Source organism: Oryza brachyantha, chromosome 2 (genome assembly GCF_000231095.2).
Source record: "Oryza brachyantha chromosome 2, ObraRS2, whole genome shotgun sequence".
Taxonomy (NCBI): Eukaryota; Viridiplantae; Streptophyta; class Magnoliopsida; order Poales; family Poaceae; genus Oryza; species Oryza brachyantha.
In genome coordinates this window covers 891,584-905,743 of record NC_023164.2, presented here as the reverse complement: position 1 = coordinate 905,743, position 14,160 = coordinate 891,584, and the positions used below count along the sequence as shown (strand labels likewise).

The 14,160-nt window shown below is 38.3% G+C and overlaps 2 protein-coding genes and 1 long non-coding RNA gene across 3 annotated transcripts; all 3 read left to right on the top strand.

Annotated features, from left to right (window-relative positions):
* The first annotated feature begins 2,449 nt into the window (after window positions 1–2,449).
* LOC107303622 lies at window positions 2,450–3,130 on the top strand. The gene is made up of 2 exons (XR_001549580.2): window positions 2,450–2,669; window positions 2,742–3,130. It is a non-coding gene; the product is annotated as an uncharacterized LOC107303622 (long non-coding RNA).
* A 2,045-nt stretch (window positions 3,131–5,175) lies between these two features.
* On the top strand, window positions 5,176–8,290 carry LOC102714804 (probable CDP-diacylglycerol--inositol 3-phosphatidyltransferase 2). The gene is made up of 11 exons (XM_006646750.3): window positions 5,176–5,305; window positions 5,607–5,751; window positions 5,942–6,026; window positions 6,118–6,167; window positions 6,383–6,422; window positions 6,511–6,555; window positions 6,640–6,705; window positions 6,954–7,068; window positions 7,416–7,472; window positions 7,562–7,660; window positions 7,977–8,290. The coding sequence occupies exons 2-11, from the start codon at window positions 5,691–5,693 to the stop codon at window positions 8,028–8,030; spliced, it is 672 nt and encodes a 223-aa protein (XP_006646813.1). The 5' UTR covers window positions 5,176–5,305; window positions 5,607–5,690; the 3' UTR covers window positions 8,031–8,290.
* Window positions 8,291–9,629: 1,339 nt separating this feature from the next.
* Window positions 9,630–12,541, top strand: LOC102713798 (NADP-dependent D-sorbitol-6-phosphate dehydrogenase-like; the record flags this gene model as incomplete). The annotated part of the gene is made up of 6 exons (XM_015832952.1): window positions 9,630–9,888; window positions 10,360–10,454; window positions 10,889–11,006; window positions 11,104–11,236; window positions 11,807–12,026; window positions 12,161–12,541. Coding segments are annotated over 6 exons (1,056 nt in total), but the record flags the coding sequence as incomplete, so codon positions are not given.
* Window positions 12,542–14,160: the final 1,619 nt, after the last annotated feature.

Sequence of the window (14,160 nt, the reverse complement as noted above, 5' to 3'; positions counted from 1 at the left end):
GAATCTAGATATACGTCTATGCAGATTGATATAGTCCTATATGTTTGTTTATCTTTAGATGGAGTGAGAGAGTATACGTTTATTTAGATATTACAACAAAACTCTTGCCGATCCAAAAATATATATTTTCTTTATTACTACTCTCTTTATTTCACAATATAATATAAGACTTTGTAGCTTTGTTTAGAGTGTATAAATGCTAGTGTGTATACATTAATCGATGTATTAAATCTAGATAAGTCTAAAAATTTTTGTAATATGAAAAATATGGAGTGTCATTTTATTTTCCCACCATTGAACAGCAATGTTTCTATTTATAGATATTGAGTTGTTGCTAACCGTAGCAACGATATTTATCAATCCTCTCTTCTGTCTTTTTTTATATCAGCAAATATTCATAATTAGAAAGGCTAAAAATCTCTATTAATGAGTCCGTTTCATATTGTAAGACTTTCTAGTCTTATCTAAATTTATCTATCGATGAATGCATATAATTTATATAAATATCTAGATTAATTAGTATCCATATAAATTTTACAATATAAAACGGATGGAGTAATAATCATTATATGTACACGTCCTTACAAGTATACGGAGAACAAGCTTATAATTAGTTGAATGCTGAAGCATGTATTACTTCAAGTACAAGTTGTAGTTTGGCGTATCCAAGAAACATGGAGTGATTACAAGAGCCAAGAAACATGGAGTGATTACAAGAGCCAAGAAACATGGAGTGATTACAAGAGCAATTAACAAACTTGTGAGAAGATAAAACTCTGCATGCATCCTCGGCTTGATTCACTGATATTTGTCTTGCTGTGTGGCGGACATTTTCTTTGTCCTCTTGTTCTTTTAAGTCTCCAAAAATGCTCGCGTCCGTCCCTGTCTAGCTAGAGCCGAAGTCAATGCAACGATCAGTGCACTAACGTCTTATTGCTTTATGTTTTGTTGTTCTACTGTCGTCACTCACGTCTTATTGTTTATGCTTAAGCTAAAAGTTTAAATTGTTAACTTTAAATTTTAATTTAAAGTTAATTTTATATATTTTTACTATAGTTTACTTTCAATCTTATCTTCTAAATTATTAAGAATATGTATAAAATATTTATTATAAATTATTTTTTATTTACAAATATATCGTTTGGTGTTTTCATAAAGAGCAATTTTCTTATCCTTGAGTAGATACCCAGAGATATCACTGTTTTGTATGTAAAATTTGGTATCTTCTAGTATCTAAGATAACAAGAGTTACTAAATTTTATATAGATAACAGTGATACCTCGTATTATCTTCTCATGATAGAAAAAATGCTCTACCATAAAACACCCGCCCGATCGATGACGACGACATTGATTTGGATGTCGCGTGCATGCAATCGCAGCGTGAATTCAGCCTCTCATCCAGCGTCTGGAGTTTTGAGCTCCCATCGATGCGGCCGTCGCCAATTACGCCTTCAACTCGGTCGATCACGGGTGGTCGGTTCCTGTTCCTTCACGTGCGCGCGGCGCGCGTCTCTCGTGTCGATCTCCTTATCCTACACGCGCGCCCGCCGCCGCTGGCACGGGATCAGCTAGAGAGCTACGTACCTCCGGCCATGGCGGCATGCATCTGCTGCTCCTCCTCGTCCTTGTCGTTGTCGTCGTCGTCGTCGAGCCCTCCCCCATTGCCCCGATCTGCTGCTCCGTCCTCCTCCTTATTATCATCTCTGTTGAGATTAATAGTCTCATGTTAGTCAACTTACAAATGAGGATCGACAAGTCATTCATCTCTTGGATTAGCTTTTTGGGGCATCAATATGTGCCGGCCGGATGGATGGGTCGACGGATTACACTTTCTGAATTATATTCAGTGACAAGACCTTCTTATGAAGATGTTTGTTTGGTTTGCTTATGTCAAGTGCAAACTAAACATTATCATGCATCATATCAGTCAGTCGCAATGGATAAATTTAATGTTTAGACATTTTTTAATGAAATTATTAATATTGATACTCGTGATTATGACATGTGAGACCATCTAAATCCATGACAGTTGGTCAATAACGGTGTGTAAAAATATCAAATAATCCAACCTCATATAAATGTTAAAAAAAATCTCTTGTCACAAAGTGAGTGAAGGGAAAAAAAACAAAGTGAGTGAGGCAAAAAGGTCTTCACAGCCAGGCTGAGCAGGAATGACCTAAGAGCATCTTCAACGCTTGGGTGCTTAAACACATGCTAAAAAGCTAATTAAGTTAAGCACCATGTTGTAGAGTCTAATGGTCCAATGCAATATAATAAAATGGGTGCTTAAAATGTTGAAGATTTGTGTATAGCACCCATACAAGCACCATAACGTTCCAATCCATCTGCAGTCAAGCACCAGACAACTGTTCACTGCTACGCTAGTCAAAGAAAAATAAAATATCAAACAACAGAGCTATTTGTAGCTCACCTCGAGTAGTATGCTACCTTATCTTCTTTCTGGCTTATCTTGTCCTCCCCTTCTCCTGTGGATCCAGTGCTAACACTTCTTCCTCACGAGTAGATTTACTTCCCCTACTTCGTTACACATCTTACTGTGCACTCACCACCGTCGACCGGAGTCAAGAATGATGGTGCTACAGTATGCAGCCGTTGCTGCCAAGACCGGCGGCTAGCAGATGGGCAGGGGTCTATGGCCTCGTCTACGTGAGTTTGATAGTTCTGTTTGCTGCTTCGTTGGGGACTTGGGGCCATGGTGTGATTTTGGTTTTTGGGCAGGATGACTCGGTTTGCGTGGCGGCGTGGGCGGACGGCAAGATGGCTGTCACCGAGCTTTGGGCGGAAGGCAAGAAGGCTGTTGAGCTATTGGAGCTGGAATAGATGATGTTCGAAGTCGCTTGCTGCTTCGTTGGGTGCTTGGTGAAGCTGATGATACCTTCTAATTTTGTAGGAGAGGGGTAACAAATTCTTGCTGCTATGAACATATATCTGGTATCTCATTTGTTGAATGAGAGCCCAACAAATTCATGAAGCTAGTGTCAGTATAGGACTCCATGGAGATGGCGCTTTCTGAAGTGAAGTGCGTGAGTAGCTACCAAACGTTGTTAGAGAATTATTGATATGGGGTTGTTCCTTTGGCTTTTAGGAATGATTTTAAATTTACTGAACGTTGTGATTATTCGTTGAACTCTTAGTTTTACGGCTAATTTGCAGGGTTGTTGGTTTGCTGCATGATTTGCTGCAAGTTTGTTGGATTGCCCTAGGATATTGGTTTGTTGTGTGATTTGTTGCGTGATTTACTATCCGGTTGACTTGTTTGCTGCGGCAGGCGTTGATGCTAGCGCAAGCTTTCAAAATTTGTTGGTGACGAGTTTAGCGCCTGTTGAGGCATCGACACCGCACGAAGCAGCGACTCCATTTGAGAAGCGCCCTATCAACCGGGTTTTTTTTACATAAGCAATCCCCTAAGCGCCTACGTTAGAGGTGGCCTAATGGAGATTCGCGATTCGCTCCCGTCCTGGCCCAACGTATGCACCCGCGCATGCAGGGTGAAAATTATTATATACGAATTTTTCTTGGGCTTACTATTAATAACAGATAAATTTATTATATACGATAAAAGTTAGTTTCCTTTTATTTCCAATAAAAAAAGTTGTTTGCTTAGTTTTTTTTGATTGATATGGTTGGTCTTGATATTTCGATTCTGCATAAAACCATATAATATCTATCTATATTTCTATATATACTTCACAATGAAAGTTATTCGGTAGGAAACATATCCTCGAAAAAACATCACAAGTATTCGGCCTGAGAGAGGATATGTATCGACTACTGCTTCTTCTTTCCAATCTACCCAGCATCAAACGGGATGACTGCCGGAATAATAACTTTTTGTCACTTTTATAAGTGATGATAACTGATTTATCACTGGATCCACATGTTACAGACATATGAGTACCCATATATCATAGATAATAAGTGATAAATAGGTTATCATTCAATCTTAGAAGTAGCAAATAAGTTAAATGCCCCTACAAGCAGCCTCCAATAAAAAAAAATCGATCCATCTTCGGCCGGCGACTCCCGTTTCCTAGTCAGTCTCTTACTCCTAACCTTTTGTTTCTTTTACTTTCTCTATACTAGATAAATACTCGTGCATTATGACGGAATAATCTAAGACCATTATTAGGATTCTCTGAAATCATACGGGATCATATCATTTTCTTTCTAAATTTCTTCACCAAATCATTGCATTATAATCGGAAAGCAATGAAAGGGGTTGTTTAGTTCCCAAAAATTTTCACTAAAAACGTCACATCGAATCTTCGGCGTCTAAATAGAGTACTAAACATAGACAAAATAAAAAACTAATTGCACAGTTATGTGAGAAATCGTGAGACGAATCTTTTGAGCCTAATTATTACGTGATTAGCCATAAGTGCTACAGTAACCAACATGCGCTAATGATGGATTAATTAGGCTCGAAAGATTCGTCTCACGGTTTCCAGTAGGGGTGGACAGAAAGCTCGTGGCTCGTTAGCTCGCTCGACTCGTGACAAACTCGGCTCATTTTATTTTTCTAATGAGCCGAGCTAGCATTTTTAGCTCGTTAGCTGCTCCCGAGCCTAACGAGCTAGACCAAAGATACGCGATTCGTCGGCATTCATTGATTCTACCCCGGAAAACATGTGTTCAATATTTTATAGGTTCACCAGGTGATTTGTTAGTTCAAACTTTAATATTTAGATACAATCTCATATGATTTGCATGTTTGAACTGAAAATTTGCTTATATAATCTATTAAAAATTGTTTAAATTAACTTTTCATGCATGGCTCGCGAGCCTAACGAGCCAGCTCGAGCTTTGTAACAAGCCAAGCCAAGTTGGGTTTTTAACTCGTTACTATAACGAGCCGAGCCGAGCCAGCTCGTTATCCACCCCTAGTTTCCAGGCGGAATCTGAAATTTATTTTGTAATTAGACTATGTTTAATACTTTAAATGTGTGTTTAAAGTTTTGATATGATGTTTTTGCAAAATCTTTTTTAAACTAAACAAGGCCAAAATTCACAAGGGGATATGCACTGAAAAAGCAAAAAAGATATTAAAAAAAACCCAAACTTTAAATCGGACGGGCCCAAAAACACTTGCTCTGCCCGCAAAAAAGATGGGCCAAGAAAGCCTTCGTAAAACGAGGACCAAATCAAGGCTGGGCCCAAAAGCTCGGCTCACGTCTCGTCCCCTCCTCGGCGTCGCTGTCGTCTCCGTCTCCTCCTCCTCCTCCTCCTCGCGCGAGCTCGCCGGCCGCCACCGCCGTCCTGCCGTTTCCGCTGCGTCCTCACCGGTGAGAATCCGTCCGTTGCGCAGACATATCCCCTTTCTCATCTCTCTATCCATGCAACTTTTCTTCTTCTCCTCTGGAATTTGCGTCATGAACCCTAGGGTCTCCTCCAGATCTGCAAGTTCCTCTCTTGATTTGCCTTAATGTTAATACTAATAGCGGTATTTTTGTTCCCAAAAACTGAACCCCCCGTGTCCCACGCGAGATCCGCCACTGGCTGTGACGTCGGAAGTTTTTATGGTTTTCCTTAAAAATTGTTGCTTGTTGCCTTGTTTATAAACTGAGGCAATTATTATTTCTCCAGGAATTCCTATATAGACACTACTGCCAGCAATTTAAGTGAGGAGATTTCAGGCTTCTAGTAGCAAGTAAAAACTACTGATCTCCAATGGCTCAACCTTCCTCAGAGAAAACGCCGTCAGTCTATCTTTACATTCCTAATATCATTGGTGAGCTTCTGTATTATTTCTTGTTTAATACACTATGCTATTAAAAATAAAATTATAGATAAGAATGGCAACCTGAGAGAACTAGAAGCAAAATAATTGGAGATAACTTAATGCATCGCATATATTATTGAATAGATGCAATGGACGATTTTTCCTTAAAAATTGCAATTGGCATCTTGCTATCATGCAGGATATTTCAGGATTATCATAAACTTCATTGCTTTTGCCGTGTGTTACTCCAATAGGGTGCTCTTTGCTATCCTCTACTTCTTCAGGTGAGTGTTATACATTTATCCTTGGACAACTTGCCTTATGCAATTTGAATATCTATGGAATGTTGGAACTAACATCTTCCAAATCTATCAGCTTTTTCTGCGATGGCCTGGATGGTTGGTTTGCACGAAAATTTAACCAAGGTAATGACTAATAATCATTCCTTTATGTGTTCAAAGTCATGTATTCATGTAGTTTGTCCTTCTGCAGAAAAGATTTTTTTTTTTTAGTTTTTTGTCTGCTGCCTTGATACTTTGTAGCAGTACTTAATTTGTGTGAAGAGTATATTATATCATGAACTTTTTTTATTGAAATACTCCTTAATATTATATCTGATCTGTTAATGTTATTCTATCAGCATCAACATTTGGAGCTGTGCTGGACATGGTAACAGATAGGTACTCCTCAAGTAAATAATTCGACTCTGTATATCCAGGGTGAATACATTCTGCAGCCTGAAATAATTTCACGGTTCACATTCCTCAGGGTTAGCACTGCCTGTTTGTTGGCACTTCTCTCCCAGTTTTACAGGTAAATGAAAGTAGAAAACACTTTAAATTTTGTACTTTGTATCTCGATACCTGATACAAACTGTGTTTGCAAGTTTCTCTACAGACCTGGCTTAGTTTTCTTGATCCTGCTTGGGTTGGATATTACAAGCCATTGGTTTCAAATGTACAGGTTAGTTTTCTCTACCATTTTTTCAGTTAGTGCCACTTCATAGTTTTCTTCACCTAGTAGGCGCATGCTCTTCTGGAAGGGAACATAATAAATGTAATCAGTTACTAGCCTATTGGTCAAGAAAACCGAATGATTTTTTTTTTCATGTTGCATTTTTTTCTATAGCCAAGAGTTATGCTGTATAGTTTTGTGATGCATCTCTAGTTACTTCTACATGTTGCTAACTACTTGATGGTGTTTTGTACTAGTTCTTTCTTATCAGGGAAGACTAGCCATAAGGATGTAAAGGACACAGGCAATTGGCTTCTGAAATTATATTATGGACATCGACCGTTCATGGCCTTCTGCTGTGTTGCTTCCGAGGTACATGATTTTTCTATATTTGACAGTATCTGCATGGGTGTTTGGCTACTTGCATGCAGGAGTATGTGTTGAGTGCTGTGTTGGATGGTTTTCATCTAGTTTAGCTGAACATGGGCATGAATCGAGTAGATGGGTTTTGAGGCATAGGTATAGGATATCTTGATGTGCACAAAACCAATGTATCACCCAACGAGCTTATCTTGCATCTGCACATGGTACTAGCATTGAACAGTTATTTAATATAGTCAATGAGTCACATCTCAGCATGTCCAGCACGGCAGCACCCTTTTACGCTGCTGACTAGACTGCATGTTTCACCTCCTAACATAGAAAGCTTCCAATTACAGGTTCTATACATAATTCTCTTTCTGTATGCTGATGAGAAGTCAACAAGCTTGCTTAATGTAAGAAGACGTCATATCCGCAGTTACCTATCCAATTAATTGACTTACTGCTTAATACCTAGTATTTTACTATTTTCTGTATGCAACAGGTATGCAGAGGCCTTATGAAGCAAAGTCCTCTCATTGTCTTTGTGTTTGTTTCAACTTTAATTGGTTGGGCGTTGAAACAAGTTATCAATGTCATACAGGTATCCATAAAACAACTTTAAAATTTTTTGCAGGCGCTTTCTATGGTATTGAGTTGTAATTATGACACTAAATTGGTTTGATCTAGAAGAGAAGTGAAAAAAAGGTGTTGATGCAGTGATTGGCACATATATTTTAGGGGATAGCTAGTCCAGTTAATATTTGTAGGATCAGTATGTTACTTGAAGCCTACAACAAGTGTTTTTATGTACCTTTAGTCTTCTTTAGAATGTGTATCTATATGATTCTAGCAGTACTAATGCAGATACTTCAATAAGAAGTTGTTATGTAACAATCATGCATCTTCCCTGAGTGCAGATGAAAACAGCCGCAGACGCCTGTGTTGTGTTTGATTTGAAGCGCGGCAAGTGAGAAGAAACGCACAAAGAGTTCATTTATTTTGTGTTTGACATGCCGAAGAAAATATTCCATGAGGCTTGGTGTACCAAAGCACATATAAACATAGTAGTTCAGGTGTAAGATTTTGACATGTCTCTGACCCGAGGGAGGACATGCTGTGGCACTAACAGCGTGGAAGAAAAAAATCAGATGTATTCAGGAAAACAGGGTTTGCCAGATTTTGTATGTTTTTTTTTCCTTCAACGATGAATCGGTGCGATCGTTGTTTCGTTTATCAGCTCATGTTTATTAGCTGTTGGTTCTGTGTGGATACATTTCTCATTTCTGAAAAATTGGAGGGCATAGAATCCAGATCATCATTTAGCATTTCACTTGCTGGGTGTTACTTCCCTTCTGTTGTTCACACCAATCTCCAATGGAATGTATCACATTATCTCCTCAGTTCTTTACTTTCACATTACTGCTGTATGACATCACACTATATCCTCTAATTGCTTTCTTACACATTACTGATGTATGACAGAAGCCTAGCAAACCTCCATTCAGGAAAAAAAAAAAGCAATTGGGTTTCTAATATTTGAAAACTTGGAATCAATTTGTACTTGATCCAAATTTCTCTTCAATTGGAGTGGATTTGCGATACCTACTAGAAATTAGGAGTTATCTACAAAATTGTTGCTCAGCAATGGCCATCAACTTTTGTCATCACAGCATCTCGTAAAGATATCCCGTGAAGATGCCAATAGACTTGGAGTTGCAGCAGACATCAATAATGACTCTGGTTTAACTCAACGAACTTAATTAATTAAAAAGGAATTTATTTAATTCAATTGAGCCAATCATAATAATGACTCTAGTTTAACTCAATAAACTTAATTAATTAAAAAACAATTTATTTAATTCAATTGAGCAGATACTAAATTATAGGCTCTATCTTTGTTGCAGCTGCTTATAAGCTAAAATTTAAATTTTAGAACCTAATTTTGGACTGATTTTGTGGTTTTTTCATTGTGGTTTGTTTTGTGCATTTTGCTTTTGAGTCGCTATGGACGCTTATATAAAAGTTCTACCTACAAATTGTTTTTCATTTATAAAAACGTGTTTTCGCTTGTTTCTCTAAAAAGCGAAATGATAGGAGCGATCGAACCGATCCAAAAGACTGAAAGTGCTAATAGACTTGGAGACGCATTAGGTCGTCTAATTTAACTCAATAAATTAAATTGTGAGTTAAACTAAATTAATGTTATAAATAAAAATCCAGCTTATTCAAGTAAATTAGAATTAATCTTAAATTACCTATGGACTAAATCAAGCCGATGAACCGACGAAAGATGAAAAAGGAAAGAAGAGTCACGTTATCGTCGTGCCAATAGACATGGAGGTTTAACTTAATAACTAGATCTAAGCTTAAAATAAACCATCGTTTAATTAAGTTAAAGCTGATTCTAAATTAATAAAATCATGTGCCAAGCTGATCCAAAGACGACGCCAATAGATAGACTCCGATTTAATAACATTGCCCCATGACATTACTTCATTGACACGTACAGAGTCTATATATATATATCAGTAAATAATGTTACCGAGAATATCACGGTACAATATGACTGAATCGTGAGCGGTGGTGCATCACATCAGAATAAGAGGGACGCACTCTTCTTCTTCTCTTCTTCTTATCGTCTCCACCTCCAGCGAGGCGAGGCGAGGCGCGGCGCGGCGGCAGCAGCAGAGCGGATGGCGGCGCTGAAGCTGAGCACCGGGCACGAGATGCCGGCGGTGGGGCTGGGCGTGTGGCGGATGGAGCCCTCCGCCATCCGCGGCCTCATCCACTCCGCCCTCCGCATCGGCTACCGCCACTTCGACTGCGCCGGTACGAAGAACCAACCCTAACCACCCACCCGCCCACCGACCTAGAACCTAGCATGATACCACTTCCCTTCCCTCCGTGTGATTCTACCTCTAGTTGCTACGAGTTCCAGGATTGCCAATCTGTAAGCTGCAATAGCTTACTGTGTTAACTGTAGGATGCCTATGTGCTTGTGCGTCGCTTTGGAAGTTAAAATCGGCGATTCTGTCTTGTTTGGTCTCGTGTTCTGCGGAGACGTAGATGAATCAGGTTCATCGTACCATGAGTTAATATGTATGCACTATGCAGTTGCAGTTTAGTTTGTCAGGATAAATAGCAGATTTTTGAGGTATTTTTCCAATTTTTTTGGGGGTGGAATTGTATGTTCTAATTGATAGGGAATATGAATGATGATTCCAATTGTCCGGGAAAAAAATCATGGTTACAATTCTTTTGGGAGATTTTGCTAACTGTGTTTGCTTGGTGGTTCTGCAGCTGACTACCAAAACGAGGCTGAAGTTGGTGATGCACTTGCAGAGGCATTCCAAACTGGACTTGTCAAGAGGGAGGATCTTTTCATCACAACCAAGGTTATTGAGATTGGAAAACACTACTGTCATCTTTTAAAACCTTGAAACTATTACTACTTTCTTGCCTCGGAAATTATTCATCTACTACCTCCGTCCTAAAATAAGCGCAGCCTTCTAATTCAAATTTGAAGTAGTGCACTTATTTTGGGACGGATAGAGTACAAGTAAGCTTCTAGTGCCTCTTTGGAAATAGATCTACAATGCTATAAATCAAGTCCTACTTATACTAGTGGTTAGCATGGTTAGAGTAGGCATGAGCGCTGCTATCATCCTGGATGAAACTACTATGCTGTTGTTTAACAACGATCACTTAACAAGTGTGCTGTTGGGCAATTAATTAGCCCCCCCTTTTTTTCATTCTAGTGCACTCTTCTTTTTCTACGCATTTATTTTATTGTGTGATTGAGGGTTCTGTGCCATTATTCTGGTTGCAGTTGTGGAACTCAGATCATGGGCATGTGATTGAAGCATGCAAGGATAGCTTGAAAAAGTTGCAGCTAGATTATCTAGATCTCTACCTTGTCCACTTCCCAGTAGCTACTCGACATACTGGTACAACCTTTATTCTTATTTCTCTGTTATATATAGAGGAAGAACATTTATTTTTTCATTAGGTGACTGACGATGTGAAAATTTATATTGCCTACAGGAGTTGGCACAACTGCCAGTGCTCTTGGTGATGATGGTGTGCTAGACATTGATACCACTATCTCATTGGAGACAACATGGCATGCAATGGAAGATCTTGTTTCGATGGGATTGGTTCGCAGCATCGGGATTAGGTGAAATTGTCATTTGTTTTCTAATTATAATCATAGTTTTGATTATTTAGTATTGGATGCATCTTTTGGAATATTTGTTTTTTCCTACTTCCTAGTTCCATGCTGTCTACATGAACAAATACAATAAGTATTATTGCCTTCTCATGTTATACTTATATGTACAGAGGATATGTTATAATCCCTGTTTTTGTCACTTCACACAGTGTCCTCTGTCCCAGTTCTGATAATTGTCACAGCTTTTGTTGTCCAACCCTTATCAGATATTTGGCTGCTCTCCATTGGAGCTCCTAATTGTCACATACTGTTAAGCTTGATAATCTGCATCATATTGTTTATCTCTATAAGCTGTAACTTTCTCTTTATTAATTCCATTATTTCTAGTAACTACTAGCTATAATAAGCCTAGGAGATAATTCCAATCACTTGAGCTATCTACATTCAGAAGAAGAACCTGAAGGGAGCTATAGATCTCGCAATTTCATTCTGCTGCTTCCTGTGGTGGCATGTCATGCCATAGCCATGGGAAGTCAACTTCTCAAACTTCTAATTAGTGAATTATTATTCATGCAGCAACTATGACATATTCCTTACCAGAGACTGTTTGGCTTATGCCAAGATAAAGCCGGCAGTGAATCAAATCGAAGTACACCCCTACTTCCAGCGTGACTGTCTCGTCAAGTTCTGCCAGAAACATGGGATCTGTGTCACTGCACATACACCCCTTGGTGGCTCCACTGCCAATACCGAGTGGTTTGGCTCCGTCTCATGCCTCGACGATCCTGTCATCAAGGTTGTATTGTATGCCATCCCAAATGTCCAGTTCATCGTCCCCACTACTGTTCCATTAATTGCACAGCATTGCATTCAGTGTCAAAGCATTCTGAAAACCTGACGATAATTTCTGAACTTAATCTGCTGGTGCAGTCTCTGGCTGAGAAATATGGCAAGACACCGGCCCAGTTCGTCCTCCGGTGGGGGCTCCAGAGGAACACGGTGGTCATCCCCAAGACATCCAAGGAGGAGAGGCTGCAGGAGAACTTTGCGGTGTTTGATTTCACCATCTCCGACGAGGACATGGAGAAGATGAAATCCATCGATCGGAATTACCGCACCAACCAGCCTGCCAAGTTCTGGGGCATCGATCTGTTTGCCTGATGAATGGTAGAGTCCACAGCACGAACAATAACTGGGGCTTTCCACTGTCCCTGCGAACTTCTTGTGCCATCATTTTTTTTTCTGAACAGAAACTTCTTGCGTTTTTCGCCCTATCGTATCGTTAAATGAACTTGATTCGTACTTTATGTATATATATGCCGGATTCGCTCCCTTGTTAAATCTCATATTTGATCTAAGTCAAATTATTTACAAACAAATACTCATACACCTTTGTGCATTCAGATTTAACTATAAAAATTTCCATGGTAGTCCTGTGACTCGCCTTGTCAAAAACAGCTCAAACAATGGGCCTGTTCACATATCCATCTTTTATGGAGCTTATGCTTAACCAAAAAGTTTAATTCGAGTGGGCTAAACTGGTACTTAAAAAGAACTTAAACTAGAGCATGGAGTGGGGTTTTGGTCGGTTCAGCAGATTTTGTCTGTTTTTCTTTTGTTCCTTCAGCGATGAATCGTTGCGATCTTTGTTTCTTTTATCTACTAATATTTTGTTAATACCAGTATTTGTTAGCTGATTCTGTGCGGATACATTTCTCGCTTGTGAAAATTTGTAGGACATGTGCGGTGTGTTACTTTCCTGCCGTTCTTTACACCAATCTCCAATGGAATGTGATTATCTCCTCAATTGATTACTTTCACATTAATGGTGTATGACAGATAGATGCCTAACCAACCTTCATTCAGAAAGCACATCCAAATCAGGCCTCTAACATTTGGAATCAATTTGTAGTTGCTCCAAATTTTGGAGTCGATTTGTCTTTCGGATACCTAGAATCAATTTGTAAGGTGTCCACTGCGAAATTATTACACACTCTGGGTGGGTTTGAAAGAGTGAAGTAGAAAAGGAGGAAAATCATGTAAAACACTTATTAGTGCATGGTAATTTGTAAAGTTAAAAAAATAGATTAAAAAGTAACTTCTAGATAGAACTTTTTTCTTAAAAAATGCATCGTTTACCAAATTAGTAAGCTGGTGAAAAACAAGGGGTTTTCTTTCATTTCACTTGAGATCATTCTTAGTAGGAGTTCCATTCTCAAGCCATATTAGCACTTTTGATTATATGGTAGCGAGTTAATGGAAAGAGATAAAATGGGTGATTGTTTGGTTTTTCAGAAAAAAAAGTCAAACGATATATTTACAAATAAAAATATTTTTTAAAAAAAATTTTTATATACGTGTTTCTAGCAAACCAAAAGCCAAGACTAAACAAAATAAACTACGATCAAAAAACTCTAAACTTAAGGTTAAAAATTCAAATTATAGTTTACTAAACGAAAATATTATGCTGTTTCATCCAGATAAAACTCGATGAAACTCTCTTTACACCGTTTCAATACTACTTGTCTCTATATTGCCTATACAATAATAAAATAAAATAACACATTACCTGACTATTCAACCATCAACTCTATACCTTGTTGCTTATATGCCCCTTTTAGAAACATAGAGATTAAAACACCCCACTAGAAATGGACTTGTCTTGTTTGGTTGGCGACTACTACTGTTCTATAATATATAATATATAAGTATTTCTATATATTGTTTAGTATAGATTAAAACGAAGCATCACTTTAATAGTTAATTTTTGAAATTTAAATTGATTAGGTTCTTTTTAAGTATCCGATTGACTCTAAAATCGTTACAATGACTAAACTCATAGTAATAAATTTATATTGTAGTACAAAATTTAAATTTTAGAAATGTTTATATTTATATTTAGGACAGAGGAGTTAACTTTGTCACACTAA